This window comes from Lontra canadensis, unplaced genomic scaffold, assembly GCF_010015895.1.
Source record: "Lontra canadensis isolate GAN:19392208 unplaced genomic scaffold, GSC_riverotter_1.0 scaffold109, whole genome shotgun sequence".
In the NCBI taxonomy this organism is placed as follows: domain Eukaryota; kingdom Metazoa; phylum Chordata; class Mammalia; order Carnivora; family Mustelidae; genus Lontra; species Lontra canadensis.
This window is the reverse complement of record NW_022631103.1, coordinates 6496337-6523299: the sequence shown is the minus strand read 5'-3', so window position 1 is coordinate 6523299 and position 26963 is coordinate 6496337. Positions and strand designations below refer to the sequence as shown.

At 38.9% G+C, this 26963-nt stretch overlaps 1 protein-coding gene across 1 annotated transcript in view; it reads right to left on the bottom strand.

The window, feature by feature from the left end:
- PATJ (PATJ crumbs cell polarity complex component) overlaps window positions 1-26963 on the bottom strand; it is a 362302-nt gene that overhangs the window by 218252 nt on the left and 117087 nt on the right. Inside the window, exons 22-24 of the mRNA XM_032839752.1 lie at window positions 26687-26861; window positions 6957-7028; window positions 5338-5515 (exon numbers count right to left, since the gene is read on the bottom strand). Of these exons, the coding sequence (XP_032695643.1) occupies window positions 5338-5515; window positions 6957-7028; window positions 26687-26861 (425 nt within the window). The remainder of the gene's footprint in view (window positions 1-5337; window positions 5516-6956; window positions 7029-26686; window positions 26862-26963) is intronic.

Below are 26963 nucleotides of genomic sequence, written 5' to 3'. Positions count from 1 at the left end.
CCCAGGCGTCCCAGAGAACAACCAGAATCTAATGATCTAATGAATTAGACCAAAGCAAAAAAAAAAAAAAAAAAAAAAAAAAAAGCCCATAAAAAGCTTGTTTAAAAACATGTTTAAGGAAAATAACATTTTACCTTCAAGAAAATTGAGTAAGACAAGTATCTTAATAACAATAGCCCTGGTAAAATATAATTATCCAAAATAGGGAGCTCGGTCAGTGACAGAACCTTAAGCAGCTTCTGAGCTATGATGTCACCTCTGCCACTAAACACAGCACAGAATTCTGAGTGGGGACAGGGGAGCGTGGTCTGGACTCTTCTCTCAAATTGAGAAGTACAGTATTTTAAGCAAATTGTCCATTATTTTAATTGAGTAGTTGAACATCTCTCAAATTATGTTTAAAAAAGAACTACGAAAATATCCATAGGTTCTTTTTACTGAAAGTGTTCTCTGTTCAGTAAATTGGAGTAAGTCTACATAACTCCTTATCATACAAATTTCAGAGACCTTAACTTGCAAACATGTCCACAATCTCCAAGAGCATTTTGTATTTACCGTATTTAACAGAACCAGTCTTTCAAACTGGTAACGTATCAAAGCCCTGGTAAATGTTGGGGTGGCTTATGGTCAGTGGATAGTGATGATCTGTGAATACGTCTTTGCCATCAGGAGACCAAGCAGGGATGTAGGTGGATAGGGCTGTGGGATCGAGGTTGGCTTTCATGTTTAAGCTGGGAGGTATTACAGTAACCATGATGTGGTGGAGGGAAAATGCATGAATCCTTGAACAGTGAAAAGGGAATGACTTCCATGGCACAAGTTAGGGAGATTGGTTAGAAGCACAAATAGTTCCTATGTTCCTATGTTGTTACAGATACAGATAGAAAAAAGTTTTGGCACACGGTGACTGCCTCTATTTTCTCCATGAAATAAGAAACAAGCGCCACAAACTGAGATTAAGAGGGAGGAAGACAGTTTAGGAGGTGTGAAGGAGTTACCTCTGGAAGGAGGAGAGTGAAACAACCAGGGAAATTTTACAGGATTGCAAGGCAGAGCTAAAGACTCTCTTGAGAAGGAGCTCATGAATTTAAAATGAGACCAGACAGTCTCGCTAGTTATTTTCTCCAGCTATGCTAGGGACCGGAAATAAGCCAAGAGTTGCATTTAACTAGGATGTGGTTTCCCTAGACAAGTTCAGTAAAAGCAATGGGAATCAAGGAGCTGGAAGTGATGGGAATGGTCAGTCAGTGAATCAGAGCATGGTGAGGAGAAAAGCAAGCACGTCCCAAGCTGAGGGACACAGAGGTAAGGGCCAGAAGGTAGGAGACAGGAGCCTGGCTTGGGAGAGGGTTTTTTGGGGGGTTTTTTGTTTGTTTGTTTGTTTGTTTTTTAAAGAGTTTATTTATTTGACAGAGATCACAAGTAGGCAGAGAGGCAGGCAAAGAGAGAGAGGAGGAAGCAGGCTCCCTGCTGAGCAGAGAACCCGATGTGGGGCTCGATCCCAGGACCCTGAGACCCTGACCTGAGCAGAAGGCAGAGGCTTTAACCCACTGAGCCACCCAGGTGCCCCAGGAGAGGGGTTTAAAAGCAGGGGTGTGTAAAGCCCAGTGTAAGAGGGAGGGTGCAGAGAGGTGAGGTCAGGGAGGCAGCTGTGGCAAGAACTCTGGCCTTTTATTCTAGCAGACATCCACTGGAAGATTTTAATAAGCTCTGTGCAACCTCTTTTCCCATATGAACCCAGGAAGGATATGAATAACTATAAACCAATACAGAAAAAAATTTTAACTGAAACTTAAAAGCTATCACAACAATCTTGTGAAGCTTCTTATGAATGACCTAATCCCCAAAACATTCAACAGTAAGAGAAGTAGAAGCTACAGAAGAACCCTTTCATCTTCCGGATTTCCACAGGGTTAAATGGGAATCACTGAAGTTGGGAAGTTAGGAGAAAAAACGGAATTCTGCTATACTACCAAAGAAACATAATCTTAAATTTTTCTCAGCTTCAAATGTATAACCCAGAAGTGTGTCCATTCACACAGGTAAGACCCATTTCTAAAAGTTAAATTAATTGCTAACCTCCCAGGTCAACAAATTCTTCTTTATAAAGACCTAGCTCCTTTATGCAACTGTTTCAAGGCAGAGAGAAGTGATTATTAAGCTTTACTTAAAAACAAAACAAATAAGTGATGCTTTTCACAGGAAAAAAGTAAACAAAATGACTCAGCATGGTTGACAAAATAAAGTGTTAACAGTTCAAATCTGCTGTGAGTTTAAAGAAATGATTAAATCTGAGACAAAGCAGTGGGTTCTTATTAGCATATAAGAGTGACGGATTAGTAAGAGAATACTTTGTACTCAACTCACAGCACAGAGAAGTGAGGGGGAAAACATATAATTTAAAAAGATAAAACAATCAACATTACAATTAGAAAATAGGCAAAAGACATGCACAAACATTTCACTAAAGAGAAAACGTACAGATGGCATGGAAAGTTCTTTATCATTAGCCATTAGGGAAACTCAAAACAAGATATCTACCTAGGAGAATGTCCGAAAAATAATGACACCAAATGTTGGTGAGAATGTGGAGAAACCGGATCACTCACATGTTGCTGGTGGGAATGTAAAATAGTACAGCCACTCTGGAAAATAGTTTCCTTCAAAACTAAAAATGGACTTACCATACAACCAGTAATTGCATTTTGGGCATTTACTTCAGACCAAATGAAGGCTTATTTTCACTTAAGAACTTATATACCAATGTTCACAGAAGTTATAGAAGTTTTAGTCTTAATAGCCAAGAGCTGGAAACGACCCAGGTATCTTTCTTAAATATATATTATATTAAATATTACATGTTATTTATTTATGTAGATTTAAGATTTATTTATTAGAGAGAGAGCGTGTGCAAGCACATGCAGTGGGGAGACGGGTACAGGATTATTTATTTATAGATACAGATTTAAGATTTATTTATTTGAGACAAAGAGAGCTAGTGCACGCAGTGGAGGGACAGAGGCACAGGAAAGAGAAAGTCCCAAGCAGACTCCCTGCTGAGCGTGGAGCCCAATGTAGGGTGACTGTAAAACCCTGAGATCATGACCTGAGCCAAAACAATAGCCGTCACCCAGGTACCCCAACCCATTGTCTTCCAGTGAGCAAATGGTTAAACTCTGGTACCTCTTCCACACCATGGAATATTATTCAGTCACAATAAAAGGGAATGAACTATTGATGGATACAACAAATTAAATGAACTTCAGTGAGATTATGCTAAGTGAAAAAGACCAATCTCAAAAAGATGCAGAATATATAATTCCACTTATGTGACAACTGTGAAATAACATAAATACAGCCATGGAGAAACAGATTAGTGGTTGCCAGAAGTTGGGTACGGGGGGATATGTCAGGGGAAGAGGCTGCAGGGGAGGACACAGGGGAATCTTGTGGTGATCTAGTGGAGTTTCTTTGACTGTGAGGTGGTTATGCAAGGCTACACACGGGATGAAACAGTGGAGAGCTACAAAACACACACAGTTATACATGACCGCATGTATTACAGGTGAAATCGAAATAAGGTCTATGAATTGTGCCAATATCAGTATTTCAGTTTTGTTATTGTACTACAGCTGTGTCACACATTAACACTGGTGGAGGCTGAGGGAGGATAAGTGTACCTATGATTCTGCTTCACAACAGAAAGTTAAGGGGAAGAAAAAGACCAAACAAAACATAAAATATATATTTAAAAATTAAGTTCAAATATATCAGTAATAAAAAAAAGAATCAGTGTCACTTATTTATTAGATGAAAATTATCAAGGTAGATTTAAATAGAGCAAAATTCAGTTATAGGCTGCTTACAAAACATACACCTAAAACAAAATCATAAGGGTGAAAGCCAAGGGATGAAAAAACAACGTGCCATGCAAATTCTAAATAAAGGAAACTGCACCTGCCCCAGAAGCCAGAGTAATCCTTTTAAAATATGTATGCACTGGTAATTCTCTAATGGACTCTCACTGCGTTCAGAGAAGGCAACCTTCCAAGCCCTCTGTGATGTGGCTTCACATTACCTCTTAGACTTTTTCTCTCCCCACTCTCTTGCTCACTCTCCCTTCCATAACCAATCTATCAGTTGTCATCACCACCTCCACCGCCCTTCCTTCCTCATCTTTCTGCTATCTGGTATAATCCAGCACTCCACATACTACTTACATATTATCTATCTTCCCCACTACCGTGGAAATCCCCTAAGAGTAGGAATTTTGTTCATTTTCTTCACTGCCATATCCCCGGGGTCTGAAATCTATTTGATTTCAAAAACACGAATATAACCTAGTATCTGTATATACAGAGCACTTTTACACAGTTCTTTGTTTTAATCCTCAGAGTGATGCTCTGGGTTTTAAATTCTCATTCCATTTTATTTCGAAACTGAGAATAAGGTGGGTCTAATAATATGTCCAAGAACAGACACAAAATAAATAGGACTATCAAGACTTCAACCTGTGACCTCCAGAGCTCTTTTCATTCTACCAGAACTAAAACACCACAGCTGAAGCTTAGCGTCATAAAGCATGTATCAAGAACCCACAGATTCTGGGGCTGAAGATATTTAATACAATGTCATCCAATAAAGCCAGTGCCAAGAAATGCAAGAGACTCAGACTTCAGGACATTGTCAGTGCCTTGATGTGCCCTAAACTCTGCTCTGCAAGGCCTACCACACGTGAACAATGGAGTCTGGGAGGATGAGCATGGCTATCCTACTGACACATCGTTATAAAATGTAGAGCTTGTTATAGAAAATATAGTCAGTAATATTTTAACAATGTTGATGGTAACAGACGCTAACCACACTTGCAGCGAGCACTGGGAGCCCTGGGGCACTGGGAGCACTGGGAGCACTGGGTAACGTACAGAATTGTCGAATCACTATGTTGTATACCTAGTATGACTGCAAGTTAATGTAACATTACGTGTCAACTATACTTCAGTTTAAAAGAAGAATATTAGATATTTTTTAAATGATGGAAAATAATTAGCATTTCTTAAATGCTGTGGGAGAAGCACAAGGCTCACAGGCGGCCTCATTCTATAAAAACTGTAAAAGTGTATTTTTGGTCAGCTGATCCTTTGTATATGCTGTATGCTGCCACCCCAACTTTAGAATCTCATAAAGTTATATGAACAACATACAAACTAGGGCACCAGAAGCAAATACACCAATTGTATCCACATATACCCTGACAAATGAAGGAAGGACTTCTGGTTAAATGATCACTGTCTTTGAGTAGGTTTCAAACACAAACAGAATTTTAACAGCACTTACCTCGAGTATTTTATCTCCTGTTTTAAGAGCATTTGTTTTTCCCGCTGGACTGTCTTCTAAAACTTGTTTGATAAATATACCTTTCAGTTCCTCTCCATTCTTCAGGCGTTTTATAACAGTTTGTCCACCAACAATACTAATACCAAGAGACACATTGGGTTCTCTAAATATCTCAACACTGTAAAAAGAAAATAAATTCACTTATGAGTAAGCTAATATAATTTGTTGGACTATCACTGTAAGTGTTCGATTTCGACCATATCCCTGTGACTCATATTTTCTATGAATATATTTTTACAAATGTTATCAAAACTGTAGCCAGTTCCAAAATTATAAGACATTATCAATAATTCATGGCACATATGAAAGCTTGAATTTGGAAAAAGATTTCTAAAACAATAAATACACCTCTTAATATTCAGAGATTTGGCTAGGCCTTAAGGTTCCCATATATATATTTTCTATAATTAGTTCTTTTAATCCACATCCATAACATCAGCAAAGAATGGATGAAGGAAATAACAAATGGATGGGGAGAAAAAAAAAAGAAAGTAGCACGCATCATTTGGCAAAAAGCACAAACTTTCGCAATAAAGTAAATTTGTCACCAAAAGCCTTGTTGCCCAAGCGGCTTTTTCCAGTCAGCAGGTTTCACCTGTGGTTCTTGAAGCTGGGGACAGATTTTGCTCTGAAAGATGGCAGATTCTCTTTTTCCTCCCATCTCCACATCACTTTTAAAAATAAAGTATGGAATAAAACTTGCCCTTCAAATGGTTATGAATTTTGCTCAAATGGCACAGATGTGGCCAATGATTAACTGAAATAAAAAAAAGTAGTTCAGAAAACAGCTCCTACGAGTCTTTAAGACAAAACTTGGAAATGCAAGAAGAGAAAAGATCACGTGGGTCCTGTGGGATTAATAACGCATGAAGAATAGGAAGAACAGCTAGAGGAAGACTTTCGTATTCTGTTAGCTCAAGCAAGGCACAGACTTGCACGAACACAAGAGGAGGCTAGAGATAAATGAGTACACACCAGAAGCCTCAACTATGGTTGCTGTGTATTTAAAAAGAAAAAAAAAAAAAAAAAAAAAAAAAAAGGAAGACGTTTTACTGCATTTTAAGGCAGTGATGCAATAGTGATGGTTACTATCATACATGGACATTTGTCAATTACTTTTTCTGAAAAAGTATGATAAAAACGCTCCATGTAGGGGCACCTGGGTGGCTCAGAGGTTTAAGCCTCTGCCTTTGGCTCAGGTCATGATCTCAGGGTCCCAGGATCGAGTCCTGCGTCTGGCTCTCTGCTCAGCGGGAAGCCTGCTTCCTCCTCTCTCTCTCTCTGCCTACTTGTGATCAGAGTCTCTCTGTCAAATAAGTAAATAAAATCTTAAAAAAAAGAACAAACAAAAAAAACCTTTCCATGTAATGTTGATTATAGTCATTTTGCTCCACTAAAAATCTCTACATGAGACAAAATGAAACTAAAATTCAGGCCAGCCTCCATGTGAATGATGGCCATTTCTCCATCAGTGCATGTCCCAATGACACTATAAAATTACAGAGCAACTACTTAATTGTGTTCTCCTACTGAGAAAGCCTGTAACGTCACCGACATACATTCTTGGTGGACCCCAGTGGCTAAAGTTTGGTGTTTCTTCTCCTTCACCTTCTTCTCTCTCAGGTAACTCACTGAGGGGAGAGAAAGGAAAAAATACACACAGAACTTGTAAAACACGGTGCTGTATTAAAGGTTTCTAGAAAGTTTTGAAATTAAACAATCTATATGTAGTTAAATAGGTCTCGATTTTTAAGCTTTTAAAATATTTACATCAATAACATACATACATCAACTGGAACATTACTTTAATGTTCAACTCAATATATATCCCCCACCACCAGAAAATCATAACTATTATCAACACTTTTATTGGTGATACTCCAGATGCTATTTTCTAAAAATCTGTGTTTGCTTTGTACAATTTCACATTTATTTCTCTATCAATATATAAATATTAGGAAACATATTCCTTAAAACTTAGTACTGGTTGAGCAAAGAGAACACTCCAGCATAAACCAATGTCAGTAGCTGAAATGGCTCAACAGCTGGTAAGCACAATCCCTCTTTCTAGATCTGTCACCTTGGCCCTAAATAATTCCCTTGTCCTTTGTATCCCATGAATGCTTTGTGTCATTATCCATCACTCCGCAGTTTGCAGGTAGACTGACTTACGTTAGGTCTCATTCGATCCTCCCAGCTACCACCACACTTTCACCCAGCAAGTTATGTTAGTGTGGAAATCACAACATAAAATGTTGAATTACAGAAAAGCTACAATGGTAATGCTATCACGCAGCATAAATACATTATCATACTTTATCTGGAGGAGGAGTCAGGAGTCCTAAGCGCCAGCCTAAGCGCCAGCCTAACAGGAACCATGAAATGGGTGTGTGACTCTGGACCACCACATGACATAATAGGTCTGATAGTGTAAACTCTATTACTCCATACAAAAATGCAGGCAATACCTATTCCATTTCACTTCACAAAAACCCTCCACCTTGCCATGGCAGCTTGGCCACTCGGGATACTGTTTGCAGACTGGGAGAACACCACCTCCCATCCCAGACCCAGACCCTTCTCTCTGACAAACCAACCAAATAACTTTTAATGTGTTTTATGCTTAAATAAACTTCGTGACCTACAAGTACTGCAGGTCATACTACTATACTTTTCACATGAGGAACTGAGGCTTACAGAAGGCTCCTGCACAACCTCTTCACAGTATCCGAATCTTTGTTGCAACACTCAGTTTCTATGCTACATTCTTCTCTGAACTCTCAAATAAGTTCCATAAAAAGTAACAAAACTCCACCTACTTGCTTCTACAAACAGACTTTCTAGAATACAATGGTTTACAGCTGAGTGAGAAAGAGAAAACTGAAAGGATCTAGACTATCTAAAAATCAGTTAAGAAATTGGGATCATGGGGCTCCTGGGTGGCTCAGTCGGTTAAGCATCTGCCTTCAGCTCAGGTCATGATCTTAGTCAGGGTCCTAGGATCAAGCCCTGTGTTGGACAAGACCCATGTAGAGAGTCTGTTTCTCCCTCTCTCCCTCTGCCTCTCGTGCTTGCTCTCTTTTTCTCTCTCAAATAAATAAAGAAAATCTTTAAAAAAAAAAAAAGAAAAAAAGGAGTTGGGATCGTTAGGGGTCATTAACATCTCACCCACTCACTACCAGATGGTTTTCTTGCCTCGGCCAGGGTATTTTTTAGAATTAAGAGCATCACGATATTCAAGGAAAAAGAGCGTGGCTGATACTTGCCAATTACTTATCTGATGTCCTCTCCCTCCTTCCTCACCAACATAATCTTTTATTGCAGGTGGCACTATGCCCAGCTTTAAAGAAATACATTTTCTGAACTTCCTGTCAGCTAATCGTAACTGGGTGCTACAGTTCTGAAATCAAAGTAAAAGTCCCTAGAGATTTCCAGAAAAACTCATTAAATGGAGAGAAGCCTTTCGTAGGACCTTCCCTTTCTTCTTGCCGAGAAGGTGGAGAGGCCACTGGTGGTGAAGATCCATTTTAAAAGTCATAAAGAGACAATGACTAAAGCAATACATTAAGAACAGCAGAGAAGAAAGGAAGAAGGTGTTTAAGACCCTGACAGATCACCTTCTTCAGGGGTTTTTACAGGAAAAAAATTAAGGCCCTGTTTGGTTAAGTGACATTAAGTGGGTTTTTGTTTATAAGTAGCGGAATGCAATCCCTAAATGATACCCATGATTCTACCAAATTAAGCAAAGTTTTCATTTCATCACATTACGTCATTCTTTGCACATGTGCGTATAGGTTTCTCAGATGGTTGTTAATAGCAGAAACTTTCGTATTTGATCACCCTATGTAATAGTAAGGATTAAATGATATATGACTGGCATTTAACTGAGGCTTAATGTTCATTTCCTTTATAATTTTTTTTGAATTTGTATCAAAATTTTCCCCATGTATTATAATCATTTTTTAATTAAGAACATCTTAATAGCCCATGCTATTGACGTAATTTATCTGCTGTCTCGAATATGATACACTGACATTATATCCTGTTTTCTGGAATATGGACATTACTGCAGGGAATTATCTTCATGCTCTGTTTTTTGTTTTTTTTTTATTATTTTTTAGATTTTTTTTTTTTAATTTTAAAGAGAAAGAGAGTACACGCGAGTCCAAGGTGGGGTAGAAGGAGATGGGGAGAGAACCCTCAAGCAGACTCCACACTGAGCGTGCAGGGCTCAATCCCACAAAACCAAGAAGCAGCCACTTAATTGACTGAACCACCCAGGCAGCCCACTCTACTATATTTTAGAATTCCCCTTTAGATAAATATTAATTGAAGTCTATAATTAAAAACCTGAAAATCAAACCAACACTGAAACCCTCCTCCTTTCCATTTTCTACTGTCCTATATCCCAAATCATAGTAGGTGGGACAATAAGAAGTAAACATTGGGTTTCTGTCCCTGGTTCCAGATACTGAGCTTCTAAAACCCTTAAATTTCTCAAGTGACAGAGGTGACAGGATCATCTTTTGTTATTTTTAACAAACCCTTTTCAACCATACCTGAGTTTATTGTGCTAATAAGGTAACGTTTGGTGAGACCCTACTTAGCCTCAGGATAGGATCCAGTGGCCAGAAAAACAACTGTATGATTAGGTAGCACCTTCAGTCCCACCCTCCCCTGGGAAGAGGAGAGGAGCTAGAGATGGAGTTCAATCACCAATGGCCAATGATGAAATCAATCATGCTCATGTAATGGAACTTCCATAAAAACCCCTATCATAGGACTCAGAGAACTTTCAGGTTGTCATATACAACAAGGTATTGATGTACTGGCTGGGAGGGGGCTGCACTCATGAAAGGCATGGAAGCTCTGTGCCTCCTCCACAGCCCCCTCCCCTCCATACCTTGCCCTATGTATCTCCTCCATTTGGCTATTTCTCAGTTGTATCTTTCATAATAAACCAGTAAGAGGAAGTAAAGCACTTTCCTAAGTTCTGTGAGCCATCCTACCAAATCATCAAACCTGAGAAAGGGATCATGGGAACTCCCAATTCGTAGCTGGTTGGTCAGAAGTACTGCTGGCAACATGGGACTTATGACGTACATCTGAAGTCAGGACAGTTGTGGCACTAAGCCCTTAGCCTGTGCGATCAGCGCTAACTCTTGAGTAGCTAGTGTCAGAATGGAATCGAATTTTAAGATACTAGTTACTGTCCAGAGAATCAGTAGTGGGGCAGAGGGGAAAACTCACACATTTGGCATCAAAAGTGTGAGTAAAATAGTTCAGAAGAGGCATTAAGAAAAAAAAAAAAAAAACCCACATAGGTATTTTTACTACTGTACATGTATGCTACTATTATTCGATTTTTAGAAACCTAAAATAAAATGGAAACCAAGTTTTAACATTAGTATGGACTGTTACTTTCTCCATTTAAAAAAAGGAAAACCAGGGCGCCTGGGTGGCTCAGTGGGTTAAGCCTCTGCCTCCGGCTCAGGTCATGATCTCTGGGTCCTGGGATAGAGCCCCATATCAGGTGCTCTGCTCAACAGGGAGCCTGCTCCCCCCACCCCCGCCTGCCTCTCTGCCTATTTGTGATCTCTATCTGTCAAATAAATAAATAAAATCTTTTCAAAGAAAAAAAAAAGGAAAATCAAAAATTTTCAGAACAGCTGGCTTTCACATACAACTAAAGGGAGAAAGAAAATACTGTCTTGAAGATGCAAAATTTTAGTTTTGATATTGTAACAAAAGGATTATTCTGTTGGAAGAAACTCCCTGATTTTTTCAAAGCATATTATATTTCTTTAGGAAGTTTACCCATATTTTATTCAGATTATTTCATACCTAGAGAGAGAGAAAACTTGCAAAAGCTTAGGGGTACCTGGCTGGCTTAGTCAGGGTAGCAAGAGAATTTTGATCTCAGGGCTGCGAGTTCAAGCCCCATGTTGGTTGTGGAGATTACTTAAAAATAGAATCTTTAAACAACAACAGTAAAACAAACAAAAAAAATAAATAAAAATAAACAAACAAACAAAAACATCTTTCAAAAGCTTATGCAGATAGTGTGATTTGTTTGGGAAATACAATCCCAGGAGATGAGCAACTATACAAACTAATGTAGTCACTTTACATGCATGACTGCAACTATTTATATTTATTATTTTTGATTTTTTGAAATTACTTAATTTTTTAAATTTTATTTTTTCAGTGTCCCAACATTCATTGTTTATGCACCACACCCAGTGCTCCATGTAACATGTGTCCTCCTTAATAGCCACCACCAGGATCAACCAACCCCCCACACCCTCTTCTCCAAAAAACCCCTCAGTTTGTCTCTGAGTCCACAGTCTCTCATGGTTCGTCTCCCCCTCTGATTTCCCCCAATTCACTTTTCCTTTCCTTCTCCTAATGTCCTCCATGTTATTCCTTATGCTCCACAAGTAAGTGAAACCATATGATAATTGACTCTCTCTGCTTGACTTACTTCATTCAGCATAATTTCCTCCAGTCCAGTCCATGTTGATAGAAAAGTTGGGTATGAATGCAACATTTCAACTAAAATTAAAATTTAACTGAGAAAGTAAAGTATTTTTACTGCACACAGTAAGATCTAAATTTACACAAACATATTTAAAACTTTAGCAAAGGATTTCCGACCTAAATTTTATAATTTACATTGATTAAATATGGTCGATAGCTCAATCAGTTAGAATCTCATGTTAAAATAAATGAAATTTACTTCTCACACTGTTATCCAGAGGTTTTTTTTTGTTTATTTTTTAATTCCTAGAACGTAATAGATGCCTCGATGAAATGCTGGGTATACATATTATTTTTTTTAAGATTTTATTTATTTATTTGACAGAGTGAGAGAGATCACAAGTGGGCAGAGAGGCAGGCAGAGAGAGAGGGGGGAAGCAGGCTCCCCACTGAGCAGCAAGCCCAATGCAGGGTTGGATCCCAGGACCCTGATATCACGACCTAAGCAGAAGGCAGAGGCTTAAACCGACTAAGCCACCCAAGCACCCCCGAAGTTACCATTTTTTACATAACTGGGAGGAAAGGTGGACCACCCCATTAATGAACAAATGGGTATTAATGTAAGATTTGATCATGATACACAGTAACTTTGCAAATCAAATTTTCAGCATCACAAAAAAATGAGATGAATCGGACCTTTTCTTTCCAGTGTACCTTTTTTCGTATAAAATTTCTAAATACTAAGTACTGAGCCAAAATGAGAGTCAAGTAAACCCAGAACTTTTCTAAATGATGCAAGCAGTATAAGTTTTGGTTGTGACTAAACTATCTCTAGATTTCTTTTTCCTCTTTTTAAAAAAATTTTTTTTTAATTTTTTTAAAAGATTTTATTTATTTATTTGACAGAGAGAGATCACAAGTAGGCAGAGAGGCAGGCAGAGAGAGAGAGAGGGAACCAGGCTCCCTGCTGAGCAGAGAGCCTGACGCGGGACTCGATCCCAGGACCCTGAGATCATGACCTGAGCCGAAGGCAGTGGCTTAACCCACTGAGCCACCCAGGCACCCCAAATTTTTAAATTTTTAAAAAAGATTTTATTTATTTATTTGACAGAGAGAGAAACAGCAAGAGGTAACATGAGCAGGGGGATTGGGAGAAGGGGAGGCAGGCAGGCTTCCCACTGAGCAGGGGAGCCCGATGCAGGGCTCTATCCCAGACCCCAGTATCATGACCTGAGCTGAAGGCAGACACTTAACAACTGAGCTACCCAGGTGCCCTATCTTTTTTCTCTTTAAATACAGATCCTATACAGTAATTTTGCATGACACACCACAGGGAATAGGGACAACAGGCACTAGTGTTTTTCAGACTAGGAGGGTTACTTACACAGATGTTACACTGTGACTTTGAAGTTGCAAAGCAAATTATTATCCAACACCAGTATACATAATTAGGCATTCCCTTACATTAAAGTTTAGAAGGACACAGACTGTGCTGAAGGAAAGAAGCCAGACACAGAAAAGTACTTACTATATGGTAACATTTACATGAGTTCTAGAACAGGAGAAATACTTTATGGTGTTAGAAGTCATATTAGTAGACACCCAGGGCAGGATGCTGCCAAAGGAATGATGAACATAATATCTTAATCAGGCTATGGATAACAGGAGTTTATCAAAATTAAACAAACTGTCCCTTAAAATGTGTACGTTTTATATAAATATGTAAAATTGTGTTTAAGAGTTTTGTTAAGAAACAAAAACTCAAGGGGCACCTGGGTGGCTCAGTCGTTAGCGTCTGTCTTCGGCTCAGGTCATGATCCCCGGGTCCTGGGATCCAGCCCCGTGCCAGGCTCCCAGCTCTGTGGGAAGCCTGCTTCTCCCTCTCCCACTCCCCCTGCTTGTATTCCCTCTCTTGCTGTCTCTCTCTGTCAAATTAATAAATAAAATCTTTAAAGAAAAAGGAAAAAAAAAAACTCAAGCCATAATGGGTAAGTTGCTTTCTTACATCAAATTTACTTCTCATTTTGCCTTCTGTAAAGCCTGAATTAGTAAATAAAGATCTAATTATATTTTCAAACACATTAGTGTAATGCTCTATGTATCTCTTGTCCTAATTTTTCACATTTGTCTTCCCCTGCAGAGTAGGCAACAGTTCCAACGGCATTATACTAGAAATCAACTCAAACATTCCAGGGTAATCTTGCTCAGATGTACATATTTATTCTCCCCTAATCCTCAGCCTCCTGCTAACATTCTGAATCTACACATAATATCTGGCAGTTTACCTCAAAGGTGCATCTATTAAATACCCACCACTGCCTTCGAAGGCATTAAATGCCAGGCACTGTATTCGGGCTCAAAATTTAACATTAACTCATTTAACTATGACACCCTACCTCCTTTTCACCTATCTTATTCATAACAAAATGTTTATTTTCATTTGCATACTAGTATACCTATATATTTATTTTCATTTGCATACTAGTATACCTATATCATGATTTTTTTCAATTTTAAATACAAGGCTTTCATCTCAAGTTCATCCTCCCAGGCTTTAAGCTCTGGCACCTTGTTTTCTTTACTATGACTTGATCCTACTCATTACACACACATACACACACACACACGAACGACAACCTCCTTCCACGTTTTAATAAACTCAGCAACAAAGAACACTGTCCTAGAAACCTCTGAGCCCGTAAGTCTATCCCTGTCATCTAGTATCATTGCCAACCTTTCATTAAGCACTGCTCAAGGCATTATATGAAGTCCTCTACATGCACACTTCCTTAACTCAAAGAACACCCACTTTGTAAGTGAGGAAATACAGACACCAGGGAAAGCTTCTCAGGGTCATGCAGCTACAGATAACAGGAAATGTTTGAACAGTACCTATCATATATCTATACTACAGATCTGCTATTAGTCTGAGAAATGTGCATGTTCCCCATTATGGGCACCCATTTATGTCTTTTGGCAGAAACTGATAATGTAGATGAGTCAGAAAAAAGACTGAAGAAAGGTAGATTCTGAAGACAGAACCTCATGCTGACTTATAAGGAAGAAGGAGAGACACCTGAGTGACTCAGTCAGTTAAGTGGCTACCTTTAGCTCAGGTCATGACCCCAGGGTCCTGGGATCTAGTCCTGCATCAGGCTCCCTGCTCAGTGGGGAGTCTGCTTCTCCCTCTGCTTGTGAATGCTCGCTCTCTGACCAATAAATAAATAAAAATCTTAAAAAAAAAAAAAAGGAAAGAAGGATACCTGGAACAAAATCACTAGGATTTCCTCCAGAGTTACCACACCCTGCTTGCCCAGAGGCCCCTTCCCAGAGATCTCCACTTCCAAGGAGCATCTGACCTCTCACTACCAGTCCTCTTGATCACCTGACTCTAGAAGCCAGAGGAGCACATGTTCCTGGTCACACAGGATTGTAATAATCAGTGTCACCCAAAAGGAGCTCACACCGCTAATCTGGTGCCCCAATATTTGTGACTGCCTGATTCTTGGGGCCAGTTAGTCTTATACTCATGAGTCCCACTAAGTTATAACCAATGGACAAAGAAGTCTTCAACAGCTACCACCCCTGGAGCATAGCAAGAGGCAAAAGACCCAGGAGATTCGTCTTTTCATGAAAGAGCCTATTAATCACTAGGACTGTGGCCTGAGAGGTAGGGTTCTAAATAAGCATGCATCTTGAGGCTCAGTGATCCTTTCCAGAGACCTTGGAAGGGCAAGTGCTCTCACTGGGCTCACCCTCTGCCACACTCCAGGAGTGCCACTGGCTCCTAGAAGAGAGCTTTCCATGAGTCTGGTACCCAGTTTTTGCAGCTGACACCCAGGGGACAGCCCGTGACTGCCTGGCTCTGGTGGATGAAGGGTCTTGCATTCCTGGATCCCACAGGACTATAGCAATCAGAAGATGATTCTTGGTAGGCTACGACCACCAGGGCAATTCAAAGACAGCAGACTGTGGCACTTGCCCCTCTGCCTTCCTGTGAAAAAGGTCACTTTGCTTATTCTGGAGCTTCAGATGGAGGGGTAGATTTTAGGTGTGGCACACATTCGGTGACCTACTGTGCTGCTCTGAAGGAGCGTGGGCTGTGAACACCACCTGGCATTCTCTTGCTTTGCTCTAGCTCACTGCTATCTCCTCACAAGGAACTTATTATACCCTCCTCTGGAGTCCCAAGTTTTGTGATTGCCACCCAACACACACCTCTAGATTTCCTATCTGGTGGCCAGTGGGGCTTACACATGTGGCCCCTCAGGGTTATACATATTTCATGCTTCTAAAGCTACTGCCTGAGGGTCTGGCTTTCAATCAACCTGAATTTCCCCTTTCTGGACACTGAAAGGTATTGGCACTTCCTCAACTACCAGGAGCCATTAAAAATACAATACGCTGGGGCGCCTGGGTGGCTCAGTTGTTAAGCATCTGCCTTCAGCTCAGGTCATGACCCCAGGGTCCTGGGATCGAGGGGGATCGAGCCCTGTATCATCACATGGGCTCCCTGCTCAGCAGGAAGCCTGCTTCTGCCTCTCTCACTCCCCCTGCTTGTGTTCCCTCTCTCACTGTCCCTCTCTCTTTCTCTGTCAATAAATAAATTAATCTTTTGAAAAAAGAAAAAAGAAAGGAAAAATACAATAGGCTGCTCAGACAAGCACAGAGATTTGCGAAACAAGAACTGTGGCAAGGGCTGAATGAAAATTTTCATCTACACGAGGCCATTCCTTTGAGAATGGGAGAGTGACGGTTTCATCAACTGTGTAACAACCAGCACAGAAAGTCAAGCAACATGAAGAAAGACAGGAATGTTCCAAATTAAAGAACAAGAAATAACCTCAGAAGAACACCTTAATGAAATGGAGGTAAGCAATTTATCTGATAAAGAGTCCAAAGTTATGGATATAAAGATGATCACTGAATTTGAAAAAAAAGAATGGATGAAAACAGTTAAAACTTCAACAAAGAAATGGAAAATACGAGAAAGTACCAAACAGAAGTCACAGAGCTGACGAATGCAATAACTGAACTGAAAAATACACTAGAGGGGTTCAACAGATGACTAGATGAATCAAATCAGGCAACTCAAAGACAAAGATCTCACCCAATCAAAGAAGCAAAAGGAAAAACGAATTAAAAAAGTGAAATAGCTTAAGGGATTTATAAGACATCAAACAAATTAACACTGACTTTTTATAGGGCTCCCAGAAGAAGAGAGACAGAAAAGACAGAAATCTTATTAGGAAATAATGGCTAAAACTTCCCTAACTTTGGGAATGAAACAGTCATTCTGCTCCAGTAAACCCAGAGTTCCAAACAAGATGAAGCCTAAGAGATTCACACCAAGACACGTTAGAATTAAAATGCCAAAAGTTAGGGGCGCCTGAGTGGCTCAGTGGGTTAAGCCTCCGCCTTTGGCTCAGGTCATGATCTCAGGGTCCTGAGATCGAGCCCTGCTTTGGGATCTCTGCTTGGCAGGGAGCCTGCTCACCTCTCTCTCTGCCTGCCTCTCTGCCTACTTGTGTTCTTTCTCTCTCTTGTCAAATAAATAAATAAAATCTTTAAAAAAAAATAAAATGACAAAAGTTAAAGACAGGAAAAATGAATGAATGAATAAATAAATAAACCTTTAAAAAAAAATCTTAAAAAAAAAAAAAAAACTACCAGCAGATATCGGAGCACAAACATTACAGGTCACGAGGGAATGGCATGATATATTCAAAGTGCTAAAAGAAAAAAATGTCAAACCAAAAATACGCTAAGCGGCAAAATTATGATTCAGAACTGAAGGAGAGATAAAGAATTTATCTGAAAAGAAAGATGCTAATTAGTAAAGAGAACACATGTGAGAGAAGAAATGTCACTGGAAAAGTAAATATATAGTAAAGGTTGTGGATTATTTAAAAAGCTAGTGTAAGGGTTAAAAAAAACAGTGAAAATAACTATGATTACAATAATTAGTTAAGGGATACACAAGAGAAAAAGATGTGAAATATGACATCAAAACTAAAACATGGTGTGGGGTGGTGAGTAAAAATGTTGAGCTTTAGAATGGGATCAAATGTAAGGTATCATCAACTTAAAGGACTATTATAGATGTAAGTTGTTATACATAAGTCTCATGGTAACCACAAACCAAAACCAATAGCAAATACACAAAGATAAAAGAACATAAGCACACCACTGAAGAAAGTTAACAAACCACAAAGGAAGAAAGTCAGAGAAGAAATTAACAGAGAAAAGCTCAACTACAAAAACAGAGAACAATTAACAAAATGGCAATAAACACATATGTCAATAATTACTTTAAATATAAATGGACTAAAATCTATAACCAAAGACACAGAGCGGCTGAATGTATTAAAAAACAAAATCCATCTACATGCTGCCTAAGAGACTCACTTCAGATAAAAGGGCACACACAGACTGAAAGTGAAAGGATGGGAAAAGATATTCCATGCAAATGGAAACCAAAAGAAAGCTGGAGCAGCCATACTTATATGAGACAACATAAACTTTAAAACAAAGAATAACAGACAAACAAGGGTGTTATATCATGATAAAGGGATCAGTCCATAGGAATACTTAAATATTAATAAGGAAATATTAACAGACCTAAAGGGAGAAATAGTGCAATACAATAATAGTAGGGTACTTTAATTCCCCACTTATATCAATGGATAGATTACCTAGACAGAAAATCAGTAAGGAAACATCAGCCTTAAATGACATGTTAGACCAGATGGATTTAACAGACATACACAGACTACACCATCCAAAAGCAAGAGAATACCCATTCTTCAGGTGCACATGGAATATTTTCTAAGACAGATCATATATTAGGCCACAAAATAAGTCTTAATCAATTTAAGATGACTGAAATTAAACAAAGCATCTCTTCTAGCTGCAATGGTATAAAACAAGAAAATAATTACAAGAAAAACACTAAAAAGTTCACAAATATGTTGCATTTAAACAAAATGCTACTGAACAACCAATGGGTCAAAGAAGAAATGCAAAGAGAAATTTTAAAAAATCTTGAGATAAGCAAAAATGTAAATAAAATATACCAAAGTTTATATGATGCAGCAAAAGCAATTTTAAGAGGAAAGCTCATGGCAATAAATGCCTACCTTAAGAAACAAGTCTCAAACAACACAACTTTACACAGCAAGGAACTAGAAAAACCAATAAAGCCCAAAGCTTGTAGAAGGAAGAAAATAACAAAGAGTATAGCAGAAATAAATGAAATAGAGACTAACATGACAGTAGAGGGGTGCCTGGGTGGCTAAGTTGGTTAAGCCTCTGGCTTCAGCTGAGGTCATGATCCCAGGGTCTGGGATCAAGCCCCACGTTAAACTCTCTGCTCAGAGAGGAACATGCTTTTCCCTCTCCTTCTGCATCTGCCTACTGCTCCCCCTGCTTGTGCGCTCTCTCAATTTGGAAAACAACATTACATGATGTAACGTAACATAACCTAACCTAACCTAATGTAACGTAACATAATGTAACATAACATAACATGACACAATAAGATGGCAGTAGAAAAGATCAATGAAATCATAAGCTGATTCTCTGAAAAATAAACGATATTGGCAAACCTTTAGCTAGACTTAGCAAGAAAAAAAGAGAGAGGACTCAAAATAAAATCAGAAATGAAAGAGATGTTACAACTGATTCCACAGAAATATAAAGAATTGTAAAAGACAACTATGAAGAATTATATGCCAACAAATTGGACAGTTTAGAAGAAACAGATAAATTACTAGAAACATACAATCTTTCAAGACTGAATCAGGTAAAATAGAAAATCTGAATAGAACAACTACTAGCAAGGAGACTGAATCAGTAATTAAAAACCTCCCAATAAATAAAAGTCCAGAACTAGATGGCTTTACTGGTGAATTCTACCAAATAGTCAAAGACAATTTAATACCAATTCTTCTCAAAATCATCCAAAAAATAGAAGGAGGTGAACTCTTCAAAACATATTTTATAAGACTAGCATCACCTTGATACCAAAACCAGACCAAAACACCACACACACACACACACACACACACAAATTATAGGCCAAGACCCAATGAACAAAGATGCAAAAATCCTCAACAAAATATTAGCAAACCAAATTCAATAATACACTGAAAGGATCATACACCATGATCCAATGAGACTGATTACAGGGATGCAAGTATGGTAGACCATTTCACAAACCGATGTGATACACTATGTTAACAAAATGAAGGATAAAAGTCATAAGATCATCTCAGTAGATGCTGAAAAAAGCATTTGACAAAATTCAACATACATTTATAATAAAAATTCTAAACAAAGCAGGTATAGAGGGAATGTACTTCAACATAATAAATGCCATATATGACAAGCCCATAGCTAAGTTCAGACTCAACGGTGAAAAGGTGAACACTTTTCCTTTAAGATCAAGAACAAGACAAGGATGTCCACTCTTAATATTTTTTTTCAACATAGTACTGGAAGTCCTAGCCCAGAGCAATTAAACCAGAAAAAGAAACTAAAGGCATCCAAACTGGAAAGGAAGTAAAACTCACTATTTGCAGATATTTATTAGACATATGATATTTATTACATATAGAAAACATGATATTTATTACACATAGAAAACTCTAAAGACCCATCCAAAAACTATTAGAATAAATAAATTCAGCAAAGTAGTATACAAAATCAACATGCAAAAATCTGTTGTTTCTTTATACTGATACAAAGTATCAAAAAGAGAAATTAAGAAAAAACAATCCCATTTACAATTCCTTCAAAAAGAATAAGATAACTAAAAATAACCAAGAAGATGAAAGATTTGCATATTGAAAACGACAAGATGTTAATGAAAGAAACGAAAGATGACACAAACAAATGAAAAGCTATTCCATGCTCATGGACTGGAAAAATTATTACCAGAAAAATGTCTGTATTATCGGGACACCTGGGTGGCTCAGTTGGTTAAGCGGCTGCCTTCAGCTCAGGTCATGATCCCAGGGTCCTGGGATTGCGTCCCACATCCAGCTCCTTGCTCGGCAGGGAGCCTGCTTCTCCTTCTGCCTCTGCCTGCCTCTCTGTCTGCCTGTGCTCGCTCGCTCTCTCTCCCTCTGTCTCTGACAAATAAATAAATAAAATCTTAAGAAAAAAAAAGTCTGTATTATCCTAAGTAATATACAGATTCATGCTACTATTCCAATGGTATTTTTCACAGAAACAGAACAAATATTTGTATGAAACTACAAAGACCCAGAAGAACCAAAGCAATCTTGAGAAAGAACAAAGCTGGAAGAAACATACTTCCAGATTTCAAACTGTATTACAAAGCTATAGTAATTAAGACAGTATGGCATTGGCAAAAAAGAGACACACCGATCAATAGACTAGAGAGCCCAGAAATAAACCCAAATATAGATCACTCATTAATTTACAACAAAGGTGGGGAAAGGATAGTATCTTCGATAAATGGTGTAAGGAAAACTGGACAGCCACATACAAAAAAATGAAACTGGACCACTATCTTACAGCATATACAAAAATTAATTCAAAATGGATGAAAGACTTGAATCTAAGACCTGAAAACATAAAATTCCTAGAAGAAAGCATAGGCGGTGAACTCCCTGACATAGGTCTTAGTAATTATTTTTTTAATCCAACACCAGAAACAAAGGTCACAAAAGCAAAAAGTCAACAAATGGGACTACCCCAAACTAAAAAGCTTCTTCTGCACAGTAAAGAAAACCATACACAAAATGGAATGACAACCTACTGAATAGGATAAAATAACTGCAAATCATCTATCTGATAAGGGACTAAAATTCACAATATACAAAGAATTCATAAAATTCAATACCAAAAAACAAACGATCCAATTAAAAAATGGGCAGAAGATCTGAGTAGACAATTTTTCTTTTTTTAAATTATTATTATGTTCTGTTAGTCAACATACAGTACATTAGTTTTTTTTTTTTTTCTTTAAAGATTTTATTTATTTGACAGACAGAGATCACAAGTAGGCAGAAAGGCAGGCAGAGAGAGAGAGAGAGAGAGAGAGGAGGAAGCAGGCTCCCCGTGGAGCAGAGAGCCCGATGTGGGGCTCGATCCCAGGACCCTGGGATCATGACCTGAGCCGAAGGCAGAGGCTTTAACCCACTGAGCCAGCCAGGCGCCCCCATCATTAGTTTTTGATGTAGTGTTCAACGATTCATTAGTTGCACATAACACCCAGTGCTCATCACATCACGTGCCCTCCTTCTTCATACCCACCACCCGGTCACCCCATCCCCCAACCCCCTCCCTTCTGTAATCCTCAATTTGTTTCCCAGAGTCCAGAGTCTCTCATAGTTTGTCTGAAAACAATCCATCGACAGATGAATAAAGAAATCATGATGTACAGACACAGACACACAGACACACATGATTATAATACAGCCATAAAAAGAATGAAATCTTGCCATTTGAGACAACATGGATGGAACTTGAGGGTATTATGCTATGTGAAAAAAATCAGAGAAAAACAAATACCACATGATCTCTCTTATATACGGAATCTAAGACAAACAATAATCAAAAACCAAGCTCACAGATACAGAGAATACAGTGGTGGTTGCAAGAGGCAGGGGGTCAAAGTCGAGAAATAGGTGAACTGTTTTTGTTTTGTTTTTAGTTAATAAATGGAATAAATATTCCGATCCATAGTAAAACACATTATCCACTGCACCGTCCCTTTAAACTGAATATTAAAAACAAACCAAAAAACAGGCCTCCAAAGGTACAGGGAAGTTGGTGTCGGTGTGAGGCAGAAGTACACTGCGTATTAAACTTTGCTGGGTCCTACACAAAAATAAATGCAAAGCAGAAACTCTAAAATACCATTCAGCCCTTCAGGATACCCCGATCTGAAAGACCGTCTTCCGAAAGAATCTATGAATTACTCGGGAAAGCTCCAGAGAATAAATATTCTCCAATGAATCTAACTCCATGGGGCACATCTTGAAAGACGGAAAGGGGAAATACAACTTACAGGAACTCTTCTAGAACCTGCTGAAATTTCAATATCCCCTGAATCTATGACAACAAGCCCAAAAAACAACATTCAACTGCAAGACTGATCCCTCTCAAAAGTTAGGTCAAAACTCTTGCATGCCTGTACCTGCATAAGAAATCAGCTTGCCACAGTTACATTAAGAGAAAATGTACTGAAAGGGGTAGGAGTCAAGTGCCTCTTCCCTCTGGAAGCTGGAAGAATTGAGTAAGACACAATGGATGCTCCATTTGGTCTTCCGCATAAGAAAGGAGGGGTGGTCTTAGAAATTTGTTTAGATATTGTCCAATTCTGCAGTCACAGTTCTACACATTTAAAGAAGTAGTCCCATTTCTGAATTCTTTGACCAGATTCAATTATTAACACCAAGCCCAAGGGAAATTTTAAAAATAAAGATGTTTCATTTGGAAAGTAATTTGACCGGATAAAAAGTCATGAAAGTAGGGGCACCGACCTGACTGGCTCAGTTGGTGGAGCATATGACTCTTGGCTTTGGGACTATGAGTTCAAGACCCACACCAGGTGTGGAGATTACTTAAAAATATTTTTTTAATTTTTAAAAAGTCATAAAATTATATTCCTAAGCCTTCCAGTACTGCCACCTCCAGGCATCTCTCCTAAAGAATAAACCCACTGCCTGTTTAAGGCTATGCGTGTCCCCCGGTGCTGGTGCCATCACTTACACCAGGACACAGAACCTGTCAGAGCCTCCCCTTGACACACTGGTCCAGTTCTGCTGAATGAGACGACACTGGATTCCTCCAAGTAGATGAGCTGATCTGAGTCATTCCTTTCCACTCAGACAGGAGCTATACTGAAGCCCAGAGACCAACTTTTTGTGATGGAAAGTTTCTGTCTACAACTACAGGCAAAGGTCACAAAGTTGCTGAACCGAGAAACGCTATTATTCTAAGATGCTTCATATATCAACATAAAACCATTCTTGGACTAAAGTTTTAATACAAACATGAAGTCAATAAATCTATCCTATCTCTCATCCCTGTTATGCTTGGACAACGTCTCCAACTCCTTTCTTCCCTGCTGCTCTAGTTTTTCCTTGTTTCCATTGCCAGACCCACCCCCCAAGACCCTCCAGCCTAACTACCCATCACAATGCATGGAATCGCCTTGAATGATCAAGAAAAAACTCCACACCCTGACCTCTTCACCAAATGTTCTCTCAACCTCTTCTGTTCTCTCTACAGCTTCTGATTCTCTGCCACAAACGCCGCTCAAGTGAGTGAGTGATGCTCCTTGTCTTGATCTGGGTAGTTGGAAAAGGGGGGAGGGGCAAGATTTTCTAAACTTCCTTCCCTTCACTAAGCCATTACATTCCTACCCTTGTTTCAAAAGTGAATCCCTACTCTGATACCTCTCCTTTTAATCCCACATTACTTCTACCTCATCATTGTTTTAAAATAACCTTTACCTAAATGACAAAAAATATAAAAATAAAAAGTCTCTTGGGATTCCTGCCCACGGACACAAACAGCACTTCTATTTTTACTTTCCTTTTCATTCCTGGCATCTGTCTCTGTGGAGGAGGTAAACTTCCTCCCATCAAACCACCAAAGGTCCATCTCTCTAGGTGTGCCATGTCCTTCTCTCCCTTCACCCTCATCAGGGACCATGTTTAATCACCCCCTTTCTAGCGCTGACATATTCCTTAGCTGGATCTTCCCCAGAAAGACACAAAGACACACACACATACGATACATATGTCGTTATATATGTATAACTCCTCCTTACCTCAATCTAGTAATACCCTCGCTACGTAGTAACTGCATTATATCTGTCTCTTTTCATGACCAGGGTTATGAAAATGCTAGTCTTCCTGGACTAACTGTGCCCAATTTCAGATCTGTTCAATTCTCAACCCACTATTCTCTAATTCTACTTCACTAAAACTGTTCTATGCTTACCAAGGGCATCCGTGTGGCCAAACCCCGTGGAAACATTTCTGTTTTATCCGCTCTGATCTCTGTGAAGCACATCATGAGGGTCTATGATGACCTTTTGTTAAAATGTTCTCCTCCGCGGGGGTGCCCTTGTGGCTCAGCTGGTTAGAGTGTCTGACTCCTGATTTCACCTAGGTCATGATCTCAGGGCTGTGGGATGGAGCCCCACAATGGGATCTGCACTCATCAGGGAGTCTGCTTGAGGATTTTTTCTCTCTCCCTCTGCCCCCTTCTTGCGAGCACACACTCTCTCTCTCTAAAATAAATAAATCTTAAAAAACAAAATATCCTCCACCTCAGTTTCTACACCTATCTCTAGGTTCATCGATTGCTTCCAGTGTTTTGTTCATTCCACGATGCTACTTTCTTCCTCTCTTCATACCTGCCATATTGCTGCTTTGCAGGACCGCAGTTGTGGCCCTAAGCTCTTTTTATTATCTGAGCTTACCCTGGATGACTACTCAAATCTGGCAGTTTCACCTACACTTGATCTTGGTCCCAATTATCCACATCAGGATAGACCTCAACATTAATCCCCAGAATCACACATCTAATTGATTCCACTTAACTTTGTGGAACCCACAACATGTCTCAAACTAAATTCATTTTCCCTTCTAACCTGTTCATGCTCCTATAAACTTTTTTAAAAATTCGAGTACAACAGATGATGTTACATTCGTTTCAGGTGTACAACACAGTGATTTGGCAGTTCTATACATTGCGAAAAGCTCACTGAGAAAAATGTAGCTACCATCTGTCACCCTAAAAATTATCACATTGTTAACTATATTCCTTAGGTTGTACTTATCTTTATGACTTATTTATTTTATAACTGGAAGTTTCTGCCTCTTGATCCCCTTCACCCATTTTGCCCATCTCTCTTCCCCATCCCCTCTGGCATCTACCAGTTTGTTCTGTTTATAAGACAGTTTCTGTTTGTTCATGTATTCGTGTGTTTTGTTTTTTAGATTCCGCATGTAAGTGAAATCATATGGTATTTGTCTTTCACTATCCGAACTATCTCATTTAGCGTAATACCCTCTATGTCTATCTATGCTGTTGAGAATGGCAATATTTCATTTTTTTTAATCACTGAGTAATATTGCATTGCATATATACATCTTTTTTTTTTTTTAGATTTTGCTTATTTGTTTGAGAACAAGCAAGCAAGAAAGAACACAGAATGAAAAGGAGAAGCAAGACTCCCTGCTGAGCAGAGAGCCTGACATGGGGCTTAATCCCAGAACCCTGAGATCACGACCTGAACTGAGGCAGACGTTTAACCAACTAACCACCAAGGTGCCCCAACATCTTCTTTATCCATTCACTTATCAATGGACACTTAAGTTGCCTCCTTTGCTCCTATGAAAGAATTAATGGTGCCACAATGCATTTATTGTCCCGGTCCAGAAATGCAAGTCATCCTCAACTATGTCCTCTTGCCCTGACATGTTATCAGTCACCAATTCCACCAAACTCTCTATCTCTCGAATCCATTCCATCCTTAATTTGTCTATATGTCTTGCTTACATTGTTAAAATAAACTCTTAATTAAACTCTTATTTTCTAAGCAAATATTCTGTGTAATCCGTTTTTCACACAACTGCAAGAATACAAACTTGTATAAATGCTTCGATGTTAAGTATATGATATTCTTATAATTGTCTAATGTTCAATTTTATTCATATTTTCTGTATTTTCGAAATGTTCCATCCTCATCATGCTTTTTTTTTTAAATAAGAGCAAAAAGAAAACGATCATGTGAAAACAAAGATAAGTGGTAACATACCATGCATCAGCGGTATATCTGGAAGACGATGGTCCTGTGTATGCCGAGGCCTTGGACACAACCCGGGTCCTGGGGAGTTGGTATAAGGGCAAATCTTCTTGCTCCCTTCTTTGAGCTACATCCGGGAGTTCAACAAGCAAGCCAGGACCCTGGACATCATTTGGAATCATCATGCCTAAAGAGCAAACCCAGACAGTAGTGAGTACAGGATGCTTTTTTTCATCCTTCATTCCTTCAAGAAATAGTTACGGGCATCTACTAGGGGCAGAACCTTCAA